This window comes from Tachypleus tridentatus, chromosome 3, assembly GCF_004210375.1.
Source record: "Tachypleus tridentatus isolate NWPU-2018 chromosome 3, ASM421037v1, whole genome shotgun sequence".
Classification (NCBI taxonomy): Eukaryota; Metazoa; Arthropoda; class Merostomata; order Xiphosura; family Limulidae; genus Tachypleus; species Tachypleus tridentatus.
Window position 1 is genome coordinate 56,632,091 of NC_134827.1, and position 23,264 is coordinate 56,655,354.

At 25.0% G+C, this 23,264-nt stretch overlaps 1 protein-coding gene across 2 annotated transcripts in view; it reads right to left on the bottom strand.

Moving 5' to 3' along the window:
* The window catches only part of LOC143246924 (intraflagellar transport protein 74 homolog), a 36,695-nt gene extending 13,646 nt beyond the window's left edge, over positions 1 to 23,049 (bottom strand). The window contains exons 1-3 of one of the 2 annotated variants that reach the window (XM_076494196.1): positions 22,961 to 23,049; positions 1,156 to 1,227; positions 195 to 790 (exon numbers count right to left, since the gene is read on the bottom strand). In XM_076494196.1, the coding sequence (XP_076350311.1) occupies positions 195 to 749 (555 nt within the window). In that variant the 5' untranslated portion in view covers positions 750 to 790; positions 1,156 to 1,227; positions 22,961 to 23,049. The remainder of the gene's footprint in view (positions 1 to 194; positions 791 to 1,155; positions 1,228 to 22,960) is intronic. The other variant, XM_076494197.1, reaches the window with a different exon arrangement.
* Between the last annotated feature and the right edge of the window lie 215 nt (positions 23,050 to 23,264).

The following is a 23,264-nucleotide window of genomic DNA, read 5'->3' on the forward strand; positions in this document are numbered from 1 at the left end:
TTTTCATTATTATAATTTCATCAAGTTTCATTCTTTCTTCCAATCCTCTTTAATATAAATCATTTCTCAATATTTGATTAGAGATTAAGTTGCATAATAACATGGATCTTTAAGGTTTGCCTCTTACAATCACAAATTTCAGCCTTCAACGCACACAAAATTCCTGCCACAGTTTGAATGTACGAATCACGAACCTTGAGCTCTTTGTATTCAGCTTCTACTTCATCCATTTCTGCATCTGTGTTCAATTTATCAACCAGAAGGTTGTAATCTGCCAGTTCTCCTTGCAGATCTTTCAATTCAGAAGCTAACACTTCTGCTCGTTTCTCATATGTCAAGTAAGTAGACTGTTCATGAGACAGGCTCTCGCTTTCTTTAGTCATTCGAGAAATCTCGGTAGAAAGTTCGGAAATCTTACTGCGAAGCAGCCCAACGAAGTAAGATTTATCTTGCACTTGGCGTTGCTGGACGCGAGAACCAGTTTTTGGAGCAACGAGTCCTTGCTGTGACACTGGTCGGTCACTCACGGCAATCTGGGCAGACAGGCCGATTCCCTGAGCTATACTTCCTCGAGTACTAGGTCGGCCACTAGCAGCCGATATCAAGCGAGATGCCGTACCAGGTGGTCCTGCTCGACTCATCGGTGCATTTGTAGTCGGGGGTCTTTGTGACATGGGAGGTCTTTGAGAGGTAGGTGGTCTCATAGCTGAATTGAGACTGAGTGCAGAGTTAGAACCACGATTATCCATTTTGAGTGACACAAGATGGTAAATTTTTCCAATTATAGTTTCTGTGACAATAAAAAAAATAATATGTTGAAGTTACAGTAGTCAATTGAAAAAAAAACAATAATTCAAACAGATGTTGCCTACAAGTCCAAATCTGAATAGATACGTACATTCGAATATTTTATAAAACATGACCTACAGACAACAAAGGGAAAGTTCAACATCCAAGACTCTCTTTGTTTATCCACCTTGGAAAAGTTAAATCTTAAATCTACTCATTACGTTTCAGGAAACAATTTCCATCTTAAACTCCCATTAAATTCTGAAAACTGTTGCTGAAAGCAGTTCATTCTAAAATTCAATCATTCTGTTATAAAATGAATACTTAAGTCAAGATCAATTTGTATGTTCTAACTGTTAAACTTACACGTACGGCTTCTTGTTCTAGTGCCTTCAGAATACAGCACAATCAGTGGACACGATCCTTTCAGTCCTCTGGCTAGAGTTAAAAAAAGAATTGTGTACTACAATGTTAAAAGAACAAATCAATACCAGTTCCTTACTCATGACGAAATGAAAAACAAATAGATTATGAAGATAATTATATTTTGCTTCTGTAAAAACATGGAAAAAATGATTTTTGGTAGTTTTTGCATATTTCCATAAGGTCGTACAATAAAAATATTGTTTTCTTACAATCTCCAATAAACATATTCAGAAAATAAAAAAGTTATTAATATCAAATCAAAGTTTTAACAATAAACTATATGTTATGTGTTAGCAATCTGTTTTAACAATAAACTATATGTTATGTGTTAGCAATCTGTTTTAACAATAAACTATAGCAATGTTTATTTTAACAATAAACTATATGTTATGTATTAGCAATCTGTTTTAACAATAATCTATGTTATGTATTAGTAATCAGTTTTAACAATAAACTATATGTTATGTACTAGCAATCTGTTTTAACAATAAACTATATGTTATGTGTTAGTAATCTGTTTTAACAATAAACTATATGTTATGTGTTAGTAATCTGTTTGAACAAAAAACTATATGTTATGTACTAGCAATCTGTTTTAACAATAAACTATGTTATGTGTTAGTAATCTGTTTTAACAATACACTATATGTTATGTGTTAGTAATCTGTTTTAACAATAAACTATATGTTATGTACTAGCAATCTGTTTTAACAATAAACTATGTCATGTGTTAGCAATCTGTTTTAACAATAAACTATATGTTATGTATTAGCAATGTGTTTTAACAATAATCTATATGTTATGTATTAGTAATCTGTTTTAACAATAAACTATATGTTATGTATTAGCAATCTGTTTTAACAATAAACTATATGTAATGTATTAGCAGTCTGTTTTAACAATAAAATATGTTATGTATTAGCAATCTGTTTCTTTTAACAATAAACTTATGTATTAGCAATCTGTTTTAACATTAAACTATATGTTATGTGTTAGCAATCTGTTTTAACAATAAACTATGTTATGTACTAGCAATCTGTTTTAACAATAAACTATATGTATTAGCAATCTGTTTTAACAATAAACTATATGTTGTGTTAGCAATCTGTTTTAACAATAAACTATGTTATGTATTAGTAATCTGTTTTAACAATAAACTGTATGTTATGTATTAGCAATCTGTTTTAACAATAAACTATATGTTATGTATTAGTAATCTGTTTTAACAATAAACTATATGTTATGTATTAGCAATCTGTTTTAACAATAAACTATATGTTATGTATTAGCAATCTGTTTTAACAATACACTATATGTTATGTGTTAGTAATCTGTTTTAACAATAAACTATATGTTACGTGTTAGCAATCTGTTTTAACAATAATCTATGTTATGTATTAGTAATCTGTTTTAACAATAAACTATATGTTATGTATTAGTAATCTGTTTTAACAATACACTATATGTTATGTGTTATCAATCTGTTTTAACAATAAAGTATATGTTGTGTTAGCAATCTGTTTTAACAATAAACTATATGTTGTGTTAGTAATCTGTTTAAACAATAAACTATATGTTATGTATTAGCAATCTGTTTTAACAATAAACTATATGTTATCTATTAGCAATCTGTTTTAACAATAAACTATGTTATGTGTTAGTAATCTGTTTTAACAATACACTATATGTTATGTGTTAGTAATCTGTTTTAACAATAAACTATATGTTATGTACTAGCAATGTTTTAACAATAAACTATATGTTATGTACTAGCAATGTTTTAACAATAAACTATATGTTATGTGTTAGCAATCTGTTTTAACAATAAACTATATGTTATGTTAGCAATCTGTTTTAACAATAAACTATGTTATGTATTAGCAATCTGTTTAAACAATACTCTATATGTTATATATTAGCAATGTGTTTTAACAATAATCTACATGTTATGTAATAGTAATCTGTTTTAACAATAAACTATATGTTATGTATTAGCAATCTGTTTTAACAATAAACTATATGTTATGTATTAGCAGTCTGTTTTAACAATAAACTATGTTATGTATTAGCAATCTGTTTCTTTTAACAAAAAACTTATGTATTAGTAATCTGTTTTAGCAATAAACTATATGTTATGTATTAGCAATCTGTTTTAACAATAAACTGTATGTTATGTACTAGCAATCTGTTTTAACAATACACTATATGTTATGTGTTAGTAATCTGTTTTAACAATAAACTATATGTTATGTGTTAGTAATCTGTTTTAACAATAAACTATATGTTATGTGTTAGTAATCTGTTTTAACAATAAACTATATGTTAGGTGTTAGTAATCTGTTTTAACAATAAACTATATGTTATGTGTTAGTAATCTGTTTTAACAATAAACTATATGTTATGTGTTAGTAATCTGTTTTAACAATAAACTATATGTTATGTGTTAGTAATCTGTTTTAACAATAAACTATATGTTATGTATTAGCAATCTGTTTTAACAATAAACTATATGTTATGTATTAGCAATCTGTTTTAACAATAAACTATATGTTATGTATTAGCAATCTGTTTTAACAATAAACTATATGTTATATGTTAGTAATCTGTTTTAACAATAAACTATATCTTATGTGTTAGTAAACTGTTTTAAGAATAAACTATATGTTGTGTTAGTAATCTGTTTTAACAATAAACTATATGTTATGTGTTAGTAATCTGTTTTAACAATAAACTATATGTTATGTGTTAGTAATCTGTTTTAACAATAAACTATATGTTATGTGTTAGTAATCTGTTTTAACAATAAATTATATGTTATGTGTTAGTAGTCTGTTTTAACAATAAACTATATGTACTAGCAATCTGTTTTAACAATAAACTATATGTACTAGCAATCTGTTTTAACAATAAACTATATGTACTAGCAATCTGTTTTAACAATAAACTATGTTATGTGTTAGTAATCTGTTTTAACAATACACTATATGTTATGTGTTAGTAATCTGTTTTAACAATAAACTATATGTTATGTGTTAGCAATCTGTTTTAACAATAAACTATATGTTATGTACTAGCAATCTGTTTTAACAATAAACTATATGTACTAGCAATCTGTTTTAACAATAAACTATGTTATGTGTTAGTAATCAGTTTTGACAATAAACTATATGTTATGTACTAGCAATCTGTTTTAACAATAAACTATATGTACTAGCAATCTGTTTTAACAATAAACTATATGTTATGTACTAGCAATCTGTTTTAACAATAAACTATATGTTAGCAATCTGTTTTAACAATAAAGTCTAGCAATCTGTTTTAACAATAAACTATGTTATGTGTTAGTAATCTGTTTTAACAATACACTATATGTTACGTGTTAGTAATCTGTTTTAACAATAAACTATATGTTATGTACTAGCAATGTTTTAACAATAAACTATATGTTATGTGTTAGTAATCTGTTTCAACAATAAACTATATGTTATGTACTAGCAATATGTTTTAACAATAAACTATATGTATTAGCAATCTGTTTTAACAATAAACTATATGTATTAGCAATCTGTTTTAACAATAAACTATATGTTATGTTAGCAATCTGTTTTAACAATAAACTATGTTATGTATTAGCAATCTGTTTAAACAATACTCTATATGTTATGTATTAGCAATGTGTTTTAACAATAATCTACATGTTATGTATTAGTAATCTGTTTTAACAATAAACTACATGTTATGTATTAGTAATCTGTTTTAACAATAAACTATATGTTATGTATTAGCAATCTGTTTTAACAATAAACTATATGTTATGTATTAGAAATCTGTTTTAACAATAAACTATATGTTATGTATTAGCAGTCTGTTTTAACAATAAACTATGTTATGTATTAGCAATCTGTTTCTTTTAACAATAAACTTATGTATTAGCAATCTGTTTTAACAATAAACTATATGTTATGTATTAGCAATCTGTTTTAACAATAAACTGTATGTTATGTACTAGCAATCTGTTTTAACAATAAACTATGTTATGTGTTAGTAATCTGTTTTAACAATACACTATATGTTATGTGTTAGTAATCTGTTTTAACAATAAACTATATGTTATGTGTTAGCAATCTGTTTTAACAATAAACTATATGTTATGTACTAGCAATCTGTTTTAACAATAAACTATATGTATTAGAAATCTGTTTTAACAATAAACTATATGTTGTGTTAGCAATCTGTTTTAACAATACTCTATATGTTATGTATTAGCAATGTGTTTTAACAATAATCTATATGTTATGTATTAGTAATCTGTTTTAACAATAAACTATATGTTATGTATTAGCAATCTGTTTTAACAATAAACTATATGTATTAGCAATCTGTTTTAACAATAAACTATATGTATTAGCAATCTGTTTTAACAATAAACTATATGTTATGTTAGCAATCTGTTTTAACAATAAACTATGTTATGTATTAGCAATCTGTTTAAACAATACTCTATATGTTATGTGTTAGTAATCTGTTTTAACAATAAACTATATGTTATGTGTTAGCAATCTGTTTTAACAATAAACTATATGTTATGTACTAGCAATCTGATTTAACAATAAACTATATGTACTAGCAATCTGTTTTAACAATAAACTATGTTATGTGTTAGTAATCAGTTTTGACAATAAACTATATGTTATGTATTAGCAATCTGTTTTAACAATAAACTATATGTTATGTGTTAGCAATCTGTTTTAACAATAAACTATATGTTATGTACTAGCAATCTGTTTTAACAATAAACTATATGTACTAGCAATCTGTTTTAACAATAAAGTATATGTACTAGCAATCTGTTTTAACAATAAACTATGTTATGTGTTAGTAATCTGTTTTAACAATACACTATATGTTACGTGTTAGTAATCTGTTTTAACAATAAACTATATGTTATGTACTAGCAATGTTTTAACAATAAACTATATGTTATGTGTTAGTAATCTGTTTCAACAATAAACTATATGTTATGTACTAGCAATATGTTTTAACAATAAACTATATGTATTAGCAATCTGTTTTAACAATAAACTATATGTATTAGCAATCTGTTTTAACAATAAACTATATGTTATGTTAGCAATCTGTTTTAACAATAAACTATGTTATGTATTAGCAATCTGTTTAAACAATACTCTATATGTTATGTATTAGCAATGTGTTTTAACAATAATCTACATGTTATGTATTAGTAATCTGTTTTAACAATAAACTACATGTTATGTATTAGTAATCTGTTTTAACAATAAACTATATGTTATGTATTAGCAATCTGTTTTAACAATAAACTATATGTTATGTATTAGAAATCTGTTTTAACAATAAACTATATGTTATGTATTAGCAGTCTGTTTTAACAATAAACTATGTTATGTATTAGCAATCTGTTTCTTTTAACAATAAACTTATGTATTAGCAATCTGTTTTAACAATAAACTATATGTTATGTATTAGCAATCTGTTTTAACAATAAACTGTATGTTATGTACTAGCAATCTGTTTTAACAATAAACTATGTTATGTGTTAGTAATCTGTTTTAACAATACACTATATGTTATGTGTTAGTAATCTGTTTTAACAATAAACTATATGTTATGTGTTAGCAATCTGTTTTAACAATAAACTATATGTTATGTACTAGCAATCTGTTTTAACAATAAACTATATGTATTAGAAATCTGTTTTAACAATAAACTATATGTTGTGTTAGCAATCTGTTTTAACAATACTCTATATGTTATGTATTAGCAATGTGTTTTAACAATAATCTATATGTTATGTATTAGTAATCTGTTTTAACAATAAACTATATGTTATGTATTAGCAATCTGTTTTAACAATAAACTATATGTTATGTATTAGCAGTCTGTTTTAACAATAAAATATGTTATGTATTAGCAATCTGTTTCTTTTAACAATAAACTTATGTATTAGCAATCTGTTTTAACATTAAACTATATGTTATGTGTTAGCAATCTGTTTTAACAATAAACTATATGTTATGTACTAGCAATCTGTTTTAACAATAAACTATATGTATTAGCAATCTGTTTTAACAATAAACTATATGTTATGTACTAGCAATCTGTTTTAACAAAAAACTATATGTATTAGCAATCTGTTTTAACAATAAACTATATGTTGTGTTAGCAATCTGTTTTAACAATAAACTATGTTATGTATTAGTAATCTGTTTTAAGAATAAACTATATGTTATGTATTAGCAATCTGTTTTAAGAATAAACTATATGTTATGTATTAGTAATCTGTTTTAACAATAAAGTATATGTTATGTATTAGCAATCTGTTTTAACAATAAACTATATGTTATGTATTAGCAATCTGTTTTAACAATACACTATATGTTATGTGTTAGTAATCTGTTTTAACAATAAACTCTATGTTATGTGTTAGCAATCTGTTTTAACAATAATCTATGTTATGTATTAGTAATCTGTTTTAACAATAAACTATATGTTATGTATTAGTAATCTGTTTTAACAATAAACTATATGTTGTGTTATCAATCTGTTTTAACAATAAACTATATGTTGTGTTAGCAATCTGTTTTAAAAATAAACTATATGTTATGTACTAGCAATCTGTTTTAACAATAAACTATATGTTGTGTTAGTAATCTGTTTAAACAATAAACTATATGTTATGTATTAGCAATCTGTTTTAACAATAAACTATATGTTATCTATTAGCAATCTGTTTTAACAATAAACTATATGTTATGTGTTAGTAATCTGTTTGAACAATAAACTATATGTTATGTATTAGCAATCTGCTTTAACAATAAACTATATGTTATGTGTTAGCAATCTGTTTTAACAATAAACTATGTTATGTGTTAGTAATCTGTTTTAACAATACACTATATGTTATGTGTTAGTAATCTGTTTTAACAATAAACTATATGTTATGTACTAGCAATGTTTTAACAATAAACTATATGTTATGTACTAGCAATGTTTTAACAATAAACTATATGTTATGTGTTAGCAATTTGTTTTAACAATAAACTGTATGTTATGTATTAGCATTGTGTTTTAACAATAATCTATATGTTATGTATTAGCAATCTGTTTTAACAATAAACTGTATGTTATGTATTAGCATTGTGTTTTAACAATAATCTATATGTTATGTATTAGTAATCCGTTTTAACAATAAACTATATGTTATGTATTAGAAGTCTGTTTTAACAATAAACTATGTTATGTATTAGCAATCTGTTTTAACAATACACTATATGTTATGTGTTAGTAATCTGTTTTAAGAATAAAGTATATGTTATGTGTTAGTAATCTGTTTTAACAATAAACTATATGTTATGTGTTAGCAATCTGTTTTAACAATAAACTATATGTTACGTACTAGCAATCTGTTTTAACAATAAACTTTATGTTATGTATTAGCAATCTGTTTTAACAATAAACTTTATGTTATGTATTAGCAATCTGTTTTAACAATAAACTTTATGTTATGTATTAGCAATCTGTTTTAACAATAAACTATATGTTATGTGTTAGCAATCTGTTTTAACAATAAACTATATGTTACGTACTAGCAATCTGTTTTAATAATAAACTACATGTACTAGCAATCTGTTTTAACAATAAACTTTGTTATGTATTAGCAATGTGTTTTAACAATAAACTATATGTTATGTATTAGCAATGTGTTTTAACAATAAACTGTATGTTATGTATTAGCAATCTGTTTTAACAATAAACTATATGTTGTGTTAGCAATCTGTTTCTTTTAACAATAAACTGTTATGTATTAGCAATCTGTTTTAACAATAAACTATATGTTATGTATTAGCAATGTGTTTTAACAATAATCTATATGTTATGTATTAGTAATCTGTTTTAACAATAAACTATATGTTATGTATTAGCAATCTGTGTTAACAATAAACTATATGTTATGTATTAGCAGTCTGTTTTAACAATAAACTATATGTTATGTATTAGCAATGTGTTTTAACAATAATCTATATGTTATGTATTAGCAATCTGTTTTAACAATAAACTATGTTACGTACTAGCAATCTGTTTTAATAATAAACTATATGTGCTAGCAATCTGTTTTAACAATAAACTTTATGTTATGTATTAGCAATCTGTATTAACAATAAACTATATGTTATGTATTAGCAATCTGTTTTAACAATAAACTATATGTACTAGCAATCTGTTTTAACAATAAACTTTATGTTATGTATTAGCAATGTGTTTTAACAATAAACTATATGTTATGTATTAGCAATGGGTTTTAACAATAAACTATATGTTATGTATTAGCAATCTGTTTTAACAATAAACTATATGTATTAGCAATCTGTTTTAACAATAAACTATATGTTGTGTTAGCAATCTGTTTCTTTTAACAATAAACTGTTATGTATTAGCAATCTGTTTTAACAATAAACTATATGTTATGTATTAGCAATGTGTTTTAACAATAATCTATATGTTATGTATTAGTAATCTGTTTTAACAATAAACTATATGTTATGTATTAGCAATCTGTTTTAACAATAAACTATATGTTATGTATTAGCAATGTGTTTTAACAATAATCTATATGTTATGTATTAGTAATCTGTTTTAACAATAATCTATATGTTATGTATTAGTAATCTGTTTTAACAATAAACTATATGTTATGTATAAGCAATCTGTTTTAACAATAAACTATATGTTATGTATTAGCAGTCTGTTTTAACAATAAACTATGTTATGTATTAGCAATCTGTTTCTTTTAACAATAAACTTATGTATTAGCAATCTGTTTTAACAATAAACTATATGTTATGTATTAGCAATCTGTTTTAACAATAAACTGTATGTTATGTATTAGCAATCTGTTTTAACAATAAACTGTATGTTATGTATTAGCAATCTGTTTTAACAATAATCTATATGTTATGTATTAGTAATCCGTTTTAACAATAAACTATATGTTATGTATTAGAAGTCTGTTTTAACAATAAACTATATTATGTATTAGCAATCTGTTTTAACAATACACTATATGTTATGTGTTAGTAATCTGTTTTAACAATAAACTATATGTTATGTGTTAGTAATCTGTTTTAACAATAAACTATATGTTATGTATTAGCAATCTGTTTTAACAATAAACTATATGTTATGTATTAGCAATCTGTTTTAACAATAAACTATATGTTATGTATTAGCAATCTGTTTTAACAATAAACTATATGTTATATGTTAGTAATCTGTTTTAACAATAAACTATATCTTATGTGTTAGTAAACTGTTTTAAGAATAAACTATATGTTGTGTTAGTAATCTGTTTTAACAATAAACTATATGTTATGTGTTAGTAATCTGTTTTAACAATAAACTATATGTTATGTGTTAGTAATCTGTTTTAACAATAAACTATATGTTATGTGTTAGTAATCTGTTTTAACAATAAATTATATGTTATGTGTTAGTAGTCTGTTTTAACAATAAACTATATGTACTAGCAATCTGTTTTAACAATAAACTATATGTACTAGCAATCTGTTTTAACAATAAACTATATGTACTAGCAATCTGTTTTAACAATAAACTATGTTATGTGTTAGTAATCTGTTTTAACAATACACTATATGTTATGTGTTAGTAATCTGTTTTAACAATAAACTATATGTTATGTGTTAGCAATCTGTTTTAACAATAAACTATATGTTATGTACTAGCAATCTGTTTTAACAATAAACTATATGTACTAGCAATCTGTTTTAACAATAAACTATGTTATGTGTTAGTAATCAGTTTTGACAATAAACTATATGTTATGTATTAGCAATCTGTTTTAACAATAAACTATATGTTATGTGTTAGCAATCTGTTTTAACAATAAACTATATGTTATGTACTAGCAATCTGTTTTAACAATAAACTATATGTACTAGCAATCTGTTTTAACAATAAAGTATATGTACTAGCAATCTGTTTTAACAATAAACTATGTTATGTGTTAGTAATCTGTTTTAACAATACACTATATGTTACGTGTTAGTAATCTGTTTTAACAATAAACTATATGTTATGTACTAGCAATGTTTTAACAATAAACTATATGTTATGTGTTAGTAATCTGTTTCAACAATAAACTATATGTTATGTACTAGCAATATGTTTTAACAATAAACTATATGTATTAGCAATCTGTTTTAACAATAAACTATATGTATTAGCAATCTGTTTTAACAATAAACTATATGTTATGTTAGCAATCTGTTTTAACAATAAACTATGTTATGTATTAGCAATCTGTTTAAACAATACTCTATATGTTATGTATTAGCAATGTGTTTTAACAATAATCTACATGTTATGTATTAGTAATCTGTTTTAACAATAAACTACATGTTATGTATTAGTAATCTGTTTTAACAATAAACTATATGTTATGTATTAGCAATCTGTTTTAACAATAAACTATATGTTATGTATTAGAAATCTGTTTTAACAATAAACTATATGTTATGTATTAGCAGTCTGTTTTAACAATAAACTATGTTATGTATTAGCAATCTGTTTCTTTTAACAATAAACTTATGTATTAGCAATCTGTTTTAACAATAAACTATATGTTATGTATTAGCAATCTGTTTTAACAATAAACTGTATGTTATGTACTAGCAATCTGTTTTAACAATAAACTATGTTATGTGTTAGTAATCTGTTTTAACAATACACTATATGTTATGTGTTAGTAATCTGTTTTAACAATAAACTATATGTTATGTGTTAGCAATCTGTTTTAACAATAAACTATATGTTATGTACTAGCAATCTGTTTTAACAATAAACTATATGTATTAGAAATCTGTTTTAACAATAAACTATATGTTGTGTTAGCAATCTGTTTTAACAATACTCTATATGTTATGTATTAGCAATGTGTTTTAACAATAATCTATATGTTATGTATTAGTAATCTGTTTTAACAATAAACTATATGTTATGTATTAGCAATCTGTTTTAACAATAAACTATATGTATTAGCAATCTGTTTTAACAATAAACTATATGTATTAGCAATCTGTTTTAACAATAAACTATATGTTATGTTAGCAATCTGTTTTAACAATAAACTATGTTATGTATTAGCAATCTGTTTAAACAATACTCTATATGTTATGTGTTAGTAATCTGTTTTAACAATAAACTATATGTTATGTGTTAGCAATCTGTTTTAACAATAAACTATATGTTATGTACTAGCAATCTGATTTAACAATAAACTATATGTACTAGCAATCTGTTTTAACAATAAACTATGTTATGTGTTAGTAATCAGTTTTGACAATAAACTATATGTTATGTATTAGCAATCTGTTTTAACAATAAACTATATGTTATGTGTTAGCAATCTGTTTTAACAATAAACTATATGTTATGTACTAGCAATCTGTTTTAACAATAAACTATATGTACTAGCAATCTGTTTTAACAATAAAGTATATGTACTAGCAATCTGTTTTAACAATAAACTATGTTATGTGTTAGTAATCTGTTTTAACAATACACTATATGTTACGTGTTAGTAATCTGTTTTAACAATAAACTATATGTTATGTACTAGCAATGTTTTAACAATAAACTATATGTTATGTGTTAGTAATCTGTTTCAACAATAAACTATATGTTATGTACTAGCAATATGTTTTAACAATAAACTATATGTATTAGCAATCTGTTTTAACAATAAACTATATGTATTAGCAATCTGTTTTAACAATAAACTATATGTTATGTTAGCAATCTGTTTTAACAATAAACTATGTTATGTATTAGCAATCTGTTTAAACAATACTCTATATGTTATGTATTAGCAATGTGTTTTAACAATAATCTACATGTTATGTATTAGTAATCTGTTTTAACAATAAACTACATGTTATGTATTAGTAATCTGTTTTAACAATAAACTATATGTTATGTATTAGCAATCTGTTTTAACAATAAACTATATGTTATGTATTAGAAATCTGTTTTAACAATAAACTATATGTTATGTATTAGCAGTCTGTTTTAACAATAAACTATGTTATGTATTAGCAATCTGTTTCTTTTAACAATAAACTTATGTATTAGCAATCTGTTTTAACAATAAACTATATGTTATGTATTAGCAATCTGTTTTAACAATAAACTGTATGTTATGTACTAGCAATCTGTTTTAACAATAAACTATGTTATGTGTTAGTAATCTGTTTTAACAATACACTATATGTTATGTGTTAGTAATCTGTTTTAACAATAAACTATATGTTATGTGTTAGCAATCTGTTTTAACAATAAACTATATGTTATGTACTAGCAATCTGTTTTAACAATAAACTATATGTATTAGAAATCTGTTTTAACAATAAACTATATGTTGTGTTAGCAATCTGTTTTAACAATACTCTATATGTTATGTATTAGCAATGTGTTTTAACAATAATCTATATGTTATGTATTAGTAATCTGTTTTAACAATAAACTATATGTTATGTATTAGCAATCTGTTTTAACAATAAACTATATGTTATGTATTAGCAGTCTGTTTTAACAATAAAATATGTTATGTATTAGCAATCTGTTTCTTTTAACAATAAACTTATGTATTAGCAATCTGTTTTAACATTAAACTATATGTTATGTGTTAGCAATCTGTTTTAACAATAAACTATATGTTATGTACTAGCAATCTGTTTTAACAATAAACTATATGTATTAGCAATCTGTTTTAACAATAAACTATATGTTATGTACTAGCAATCTGTTTTAACAAAAAACTATATGTATTAGCAATCTGTTTTAACAATAAACTATATGTTGTGTTAGCAATCTGTTTTAACAATAAACTATGTTATGTATTAGTAATCTGTTTTAAGAATAAACTATATGTTATGTATTAGCAATCTGTTTTAAGAATAAACTATATGTTATGTATTAGTAATCTGTTTTAACAATAAAGTATATGTTATGTATTAGCAATCTGTTTTAACAATAAACTATATGTTATGTATTAGCAATCTGTTTTAACAATACACTATATGTTATGTGTTAGTAATCTGTTTTAACAATAAACTCTATGTTATGTGTTAGCAATCTGTTTTAACAATAATCTATGTTATGTATTAGTAATCTGTTTTAACAATAAACTATATGTTATGTATTAGTAATCTGTTTTAACAATAAACTATATGTTGTGTTATCAATCTGTTTTAACAATAAACTATATGTTGTGTTAGCAATCTGTTTTAAAAATAAACTATATGTTATGTACTAGCAATCTGTTTTAACAATAAACTATATGTTGTGTTAGTAATCTGTTTAAACAATAAACTATATGTTATGTATTAGCAATCTGTTTTAACAATAAACTATATGTTATCTATTAGCAATCTGTTTTAACAATAAACTATATGTTATGTGTTAGTAATCTGTTTGAACAATAAACTATATGTTATGTATTAGCAATCTGCTTTAACAATAAACTATATGTTATGTGTTAGCAATCTGTTTTAACAATAAACTATGTTATGTGTTAGTAATCTGTTTTAACAATACACTATATGTTATGTGTTAGTAATCTGTTTTAACAATAAACTATATGTTATGTACTAGCAATGTTTTAACAATAAACTATATGTTATGTACTAGCAATGTTTTAACAATAAACTATATGTTATGTGTTAGCAATCTGTTTTAACAATAAACTGTATGTTATGTATTAGCATTGTGTTTTAACAATAATCTATATGTTATGTATTAGCAATCTGTTTTAACAATAAACTGTATGTTATGTATTAGCATTGTGTTTTAACAATAATCTATATGTTATGTATTAGTAATCCGTTTTAACAATAAACTATATGTTATGTATTAGAAGTCTGTTTTAACAATAAACTATGTTATGTATTAGCAATCTGTTTTAACAATACACTATATGTTATGTGTTAGTAATCTGTTTTAACAATAAAGTATATGTTATGTGTTAGTAATCTGTTTTAACAATAAACTATATGTTATGTGTTAGCAATCTGTTTTAACAATAAACTATATGTTACGTACTAGCAATCTGTTTTAACAATAAACTTTATGTTATGTATTAGCAATCTGTTTTAACAATAAACTTTATGTTATGTATTAGCAATCTGTTTTAACAATAAACTTTATGTTATGTATTAGCAATCTGTTTTAACAATAAACTATATGTTATGTGTTAGCAATCTGTTTTAACAATAAACTATATGTTACGCATTACTAGCAATCTGTTTTAATAATAAACTACATGTACTAGCAATCTGTTTTAACAATAAACTTTGTTATGTATTAGCAATGTGTTTTAACAATAAACTATATGTTATGTATTAGCAATGTGTTTTAACAATAAACTGTATGTTATGTATTAGCAATCTGTTTTAACAATAAACTATATGTTGTGTTAGCAATCTGTTTCTTTTAACAATAAACTGTTATGTATTAGCAATCTGTTTTAACAATAAACTATATGTTATGTATTAGCAATGTGTTTTAACAATAATCTATATGTTATGTATTAGTAATCTGTTTTAACAATAAACTATATGTTATGTATTAGCAATCTGTGTTAACAATAAACTATATGTTATGTATTAGCAGTCTGTTTTAACAATAAACTATATGTTATGTATTAGCAATGTGTTTTAACAATAATCTATATGTTATGTATTAGTAATCTGTTTTAACAATAAACTATATGTTATGTATTAGCAATCTGTTTTAACGATAAACTATATGTTATGTATTAGGAGTCTGTTTTAACAATAAACTATGTTATGTATTAGCAATCTGTTTCTTTTAACAATAAACTTATGTATTAGCAATCTGTTTTAACTATAAACTATATGTTATGTATTAGCAATCTGTTTTAACAATAAACTGTATGTTATGTATTAGCAATCTGTTTTAACAATAAACTGTATGTTATGTATTAGCAATCTGTTTTAACAATAATCTATATGTTATGTATTAGTAATCCGTTTTAACAATAAACTATATGTTATGTATTAGAAGTCTGTTTTAACAATAAACTATATTATGTATTAGCAATCTGTTTTAACAATGAACTATATGTTATGTATTAGCAATCTGTTTTAACAATAAACTATATGTTATGTATTAGCAATGTGTTTTAACAATAAACTATATGTTATGTGTTAGCAATCTGTTTTAACAATAAACTATATGTTATGTACTAGCAATCTGTATTAACAATAAACTATATGTTATGCATTAGCAATCTGTTTTAACAATAAACTATATGTACTAGCAATCTGTTTTAACAATAAACTTTATGTTATGTATTAGCAATGTGTTTTAACAATGAACTATATGTTATGTATTAGCAATCTGTTTTAACAATAAACTATATGTTATGTATTAGCAATGTGTTTTAACAATAATCTATATGTTATGTATTAGTAATCTGGTTTAACAATAAACTATATGTTGTGTTAGCAATCTGTTTCTTTTAACAATAAACTGTTATGTATTAGCAATCTGTTTTAACAATAAACTATATGTTATGTATTAGGAATGTGTTTTAACAATAATCTATATGTTATGTATTAGTAATCTGTTTTAACAATAAACTATATGTTATGTATTAGCAATGTGTTTTAACAATAATCTATATGTTATGTATTAGTAAGCTGTTTTAACAATAAACTATATGTTATGTGTTAGTAATCTGTTTTAACAATAAACTATGTTATGTGTTAGCAATCTGTTTTAACAATAAACTATGTTACGTACTAGCAATCTGTTTTAATAATAAACTATATGTGCTAGCAATCTGTTTTAACAATAAACTTTATGTTATGTATTAGCAATCTGTATTAACAATAAACTATATGTTATGTATTAGCAATCTGTTTTAACAATAAACTATATGTACTAGCAATCTGTTTTAACAATAAACTTTATGTTATGTATTAGCAATGTGTTTTAACAATAAACTATATGTTATGTATTAGCAATGGGTTTTAACAATAAACTATATGTTATGTATTAGCAATATGTTTTAACAATAAACTATATGTATTAGCAATCTGTTTTAACAATAAACTATATGTTGTGTTAGCAATCTGTTTCTTTTAACAATAAACTGTTATGTATTAGCAATCTGTTTTAACAATAAACTATATGTTATGTATTAGCAATGTGTTTTAACAATAATCTATATGTTATGTATTAGTAATCTGTTTTAACAATAAACTATATGTTATGTATTAGCAATCTGTTTTAACAATAAACTATATGTTATGTATTAGCAATGTGTTTTAACAATAATCTATATGTTATGTATTAGTAATCTGTTTTAACAATAATCTATATGTTATGTATTAGTAATCTGTTTTAACAATAAACTATATGTTATGTATAAGCAATCTGTTTTAACAATAAACTATATGTTATGTATTAGCAGTCTGTTTTAACAATAAACTATGTTATGTATTAGCAATCTGTTTCTTTTAACAATAAACTTATGTATTAGCAATCTGTTTTAACAATAAACTATATGTTATGTATTAGCAATCTGTTTTAACAATAAACTGTATGTTATGTATTAGCAATCTGTTTTAACAATAAACTGTATGTTATGTATTAGCAATCTGTTTTAACAATAATCTATATGTTATGTATTAGTAATCCGTTTTAACAATAAACTATATGTTATGTATTAGAAGTCTGTTTTAACAATAAACTATATTATGTATTAGCAATCTGTTTTAACAATACACTATATGTTATGTGTTAGTAATCTGTTTTAACAATAAACTATATGTTATGTGTTAGTAATCTGTTTTAACAATAAACTATGTTATGTGTTAGCAATCTGTTTTAACAATAAACTATATGTTATGTACTAGCAATCTGTATTAACAATAAACTATGTTATGTATTAGCAATCTGATTTAACAATAAACTATATGTACTAGCAATCTGTTTTAACAATAAACTATATGTTGTGCTAGCAATCTGTTTCTTTTAACAATAAACTGTTATGTATTAGCAATCTGTTTTAACAATAAACTATATGTTATGTATTAGCAATGTGTTTTAACAATAATCTATATGTTATGTATTAGTAATCTGTTTTAACAATAAACTATATGTTATGTATTAGCAATGTGTTTTAACAATAATCTATATGTTATGTATTAGTAATCTGTTTTAACAATAAACTATATGTTATGTATTAGCAATCTGTTTTAACAATAATCTATATGTTATGTATTAGTAATCTGTTTTAACAATAAACTATATGTTATGTATTAGCAATCTGTTTTAACAATAAACTATATGTTATGTATTAGCAATCTGGTTTAACAATAAACTATATGTTATGTATTAGCAGTCTGTTTTAACAATAAACTATGTTATGTATTAGCAATCTGTTTCTTTTAACAATAAACTTATGTATTAGCAATCTGTTTTAACAATAAACTATATGTTATATATTAGCAATCTGTTTTAACAATAAACTGTATGTTATGTATTAGCAATCTGTTTTAACAATAATCTATATATTATGTGTTTCTATTTCACCAAACTTTAGGTTGTTGTTTTCTTGTCCCACCATGAGATAATGCACTAGATGACTAACATATTAGAATTGTTTTACATATAAACACATGAAGTAGGTATCAGTACATCACCACTGGAGGAAAGTCGGTCAGTGTCTTCAATATAAAAATTATGCAACTAATATTTAATTGTGTACATTGGGATGCACGTTAGGTAGCATTTAGTAAGGCAAATAAAAATATAGCTAAGAGAAACCACAAATAAATCAAATATGTACATGGTAAACAAAGTCATAAGTGTTGACAAACTAACATTAGAAACTACATACAGTTTAATGATAGGCATCCAATAGAAACAGTTCTTTGAAGGTATCTTCTATCTAGCAAGACAAGGAAGTGAAAATGTTATAGACTAAAGTTAAAGGAGGCTGTCACGAGGATTTGTGCTACATTTAAAATAACATATTGTAACTATTCACTTGATTGTTATTTGTTATATTTTTGTGAAATGTTTAAACTTTACTCTTTTGTTATCTTGTAAATAACCGTACTTGGGTTTAAGACATTTAGTAACTCAATTACCGATTGCTGGAATTTTGTTAGACAAGTGTGGTCTTCAATACATTTACTATCATTACTCTGAGAGTAATGTACATGATTGATTCATTACACTGATAATGTGGTAGTTTGATATAGTTTGATATATTACAAGGCAGACAGTTAGAATAAGTCTATAATATAAATATAGAGAGAAGGTGTGACGTACATAGATTGGGTAAGAAAGGTAACTCGTGGTGAAGCAGTTTTTGTCGTGCCCGTAAAGGCTTACCTTACCATAGGAAAGAGTAGATTATAGAAGTTAACTGATTAGTAAAGGTGGATGGATTAAGATTTACAAAATGTAATTCTCTCAAGAGTACTTCTGATACTTACTTTTGAGAATAAGGTTATAAGTAAATCACTAGGGCTGAAGATTAGGCTTAGGTTAATACATGAAGAGAAGAAAACAGGTCAGTTTGATAGAACAGCAAAGTTTATCTGATGAATGGTTTACACCTAAATAGAGCATAAACTGGCTTGCTATTAACTCAATTCTAAGGACAAGTTTAAATTCGAGTTAAACTGTAGTGAAGGCTAGGATAAACTAGGACTAAATAGTGGTGAGAGCTGCGATTAACTAGGGCTAGACAGAGGTGAGGGTTGAGATAAACTAGGGCTAGACAAAGGTGAGGATTGAGATAAACTAGGGCTAGACAGAGGTGAGGGTTGAGATAAACTAGGGCTAGAGAGAGGTGAGGGCTGGGATAAACTAGAGCTAGACAGAGGTGAGGGTTGAGATAAACTAGGGCTAGACAGAGGTGAGGGTTGAGATAAACTAGGGCTAGACAGAGGTGAGGGTTGAGATAAACTAGGGCTAGACAAAGGTGAGGATTGAGATAAACTAGGGCTAGACAGAGGTGAGGGCTGGAATAAACTAGAGCTAGACAAGGGTGAGGGTTGAGATAAACTAGGGCTAGATAGAGGTGAGGGTTGAGATAAACTAGGGCTAGACAGAGGTGAGGGTTGAGATAAACTAAATACAGGCATACAAATAGTGTACTGTGACAATGCACGTGTAAGAACAAAATAAACCAAAGTGTTAATAGTGTAGTGCTGTACAAATAAAACTGATGACTTTAGAGAACTTGTCAGAGGAGTTTAATACAATGTGAATAACCAAGACACAAATAAAACTGATGACTTTAGAGAACTTGTCAGAGGAGGTTAATACAATGTGAATAACCAAGACACAGTTAAATGTGTTTAATTTATATACAGGTTGTTTATTAGTAGTACATAGAGGGGGAACAACAATAAAGAGGCCCTGTTAAAGTTCATGTTATAAATAACTAAATGGGATCTATTGGGGTTTCTTTAAGTGGATATGGCTTTTAGTTGGAATTTATTACAGATTACAGGATTAAACTTACAACTATACATAAATAAAGATTATAGTTATTGACAAGGATATATTTATCAGGAATTTTATATCAAACTGGGATGGTTTTCTACATCAGGTAACTTGCTAGGAATTGATGCTAACTTGTAATATGTATGGTTGAGAAAGTGAAGACTGTTAAATTATGTTTGATGTTTTACCACATACAAAGATTAGAAGTTTATTTAGCAATTTAAAAAAATCAAATCTTAAAGAGATACATCAGTGATCAAATATAGAAAGCATTTAAAAAGTAATTCTTAAATATTCAAGACATACAGATAGACATGTTCCTTACAGAAGAAAAGATACACATAAAAGGTCAGTGTGGCCCAGTAAAAGTACAAAAATAAAATTAAACAGGACATCATAGAATCAAAAGGTGAATATAACAAAAAAGTTTGGATAAAATTGTAAAAATAGTTTTGTAGAAATACATTATTAAAGGTAAGCGAGATATTAGGATGACAATACCGCCTTTGAGGGGTGATAAAGGAATGCTGGGTTACTAAAGTCTACTTTTTTTCATTTTTTACCAATGAAGATTAAATCAGTATTTTACATCCAGCTTGAAGGAAAAGTGAATATAAACAGTATTTGAATTTTTATCTTTAAAATAAAACAGAATTGTTGTAAAGGGGACAAAGAGAAGCCACTAAGATGGTAATTGGAATGGAAAGGTTATTATAAGGAAACAAGTTAACATCTATGAAGTAGTTTTGTCTTGAAATACAAGGAGTTAAAATGGATATGATTGAGGTGTTCAAGGTTATTAATGGATTTATTTTTTTTACTCTTCATGGAGAGCATAGTAGAATAAGGGTAAAGAAATATAAATTTGATAGGGTAAGAATAATCTTTGGCTTATCATTTTATTTTTCTGAGAGGTTAGTTGGCCTTTGGAATATATGGTGGATGCAAAAATTTGGTTGAAATTAAGGGAAAGCTCAACAAAGTATTATTTCATCAGGGCTAAATTAATTTTCATATATATAAGTGGATTGTACAGCCTTGATGGACAAAAAACCTTTGTTTTCTTGTCAGTAATTGTTTTTATACAAATACTTCGAATCTCTCAACCAAGTTTTCACTCTTGACAAAATATGGGTAAGAGGCAATTTTAGAGAATGTTAAAGTTCAAAATACTTTATCAGAGGATCCAATTATGGTAAAAGACTCTTATTTAACTGTATTACATCCTGAAAATATTAGGATGATTGGGAAAAAAAGCAGATTAAATCAGTTTTTATTCTTAAAAGGTAATTGACTTATGAAACAACTTGTTAGTAATGGTATAGGCTAAACTGCCAGTACAGTAGTGGTGGTCAAAACTTTACAATGCAGAAGTTTTATTATTATTATTTAGTTAACACTAAAAAATAAAAGAGGGAACTGACAATTTCCTTACTAAATTGTAAAATTTTTTTGCAAGGAAAGGTGTGTAAGATTATTGAAATTGGAAGGGCCAAATATTTCCTTGTTGTTAATAGATTAACTTACTCTGTCAGAGTCTGATTTTGAGAGAGAACGAGAAAACAGAAGACTTAGCACTGTTAAGTAGCTAACTTGTGATGACGAGAAATGTACCTCAAGACGGCTGGTATGGGTATTAACACTTGTACTAATAAAGCAGAGAATAACGTTTCGACCTTCTTACGTCATCTAGAGATCTTAGTCCACCATTCTAGATCCAAAAAACTGTTTCTAATAACTCCACAATTAACCTGAACATAATTAAGTTTAAACTATTAGCTGTAAGTTTATTTGTTGTTGTTTGTTTTTGTATGTGAGCCAAACCTACGAGTTTCGTTTCTTGTTGAAATTACCAGTAATTTTTATCATGTGCACCTTCTTAGGCCATAAAGATGCTCTCTGCTTTATTAATAAAAGTGTTAATACCCAAACAAACCATCCTTAGATACATAAGTAGCTAACTGCTGAGTTTCTCTGTCTCCAACAGTAAGTTCTAGTTCTACTATTGATAATTTAATATGAAATCCATGTTTTCTGTAATGAGATGGTTGACAAAATTAACCTTCTACCAGTGATAAGTATAAACTGTACCCTTCACTATAATTAAGACTTAATAACAAAATGATATTATCAAACTTACCTTTCGATAATTTATTTTAAGTTATAGCTTTGAGTACATCAATAGCAAAATATATCACGGCTGAAATTCCTCATAAAACGCGTCCTCTCACGGGAATCATATTGAGTCAATATTATACGTAAATTTATAAATAAAATTCTTATAACTACTTAGTTTCAAATGAAAAACAAACTTTAAAGAATGTATACTTTTGATTAACATTATATTTGCACTATGATGTTTTAAACATTGATTCGTCTTTTATTTCATATCTATTTGTTTGTTCGCTTAAACTAATCAAACTAGAAATCCGGATTAACGAGGC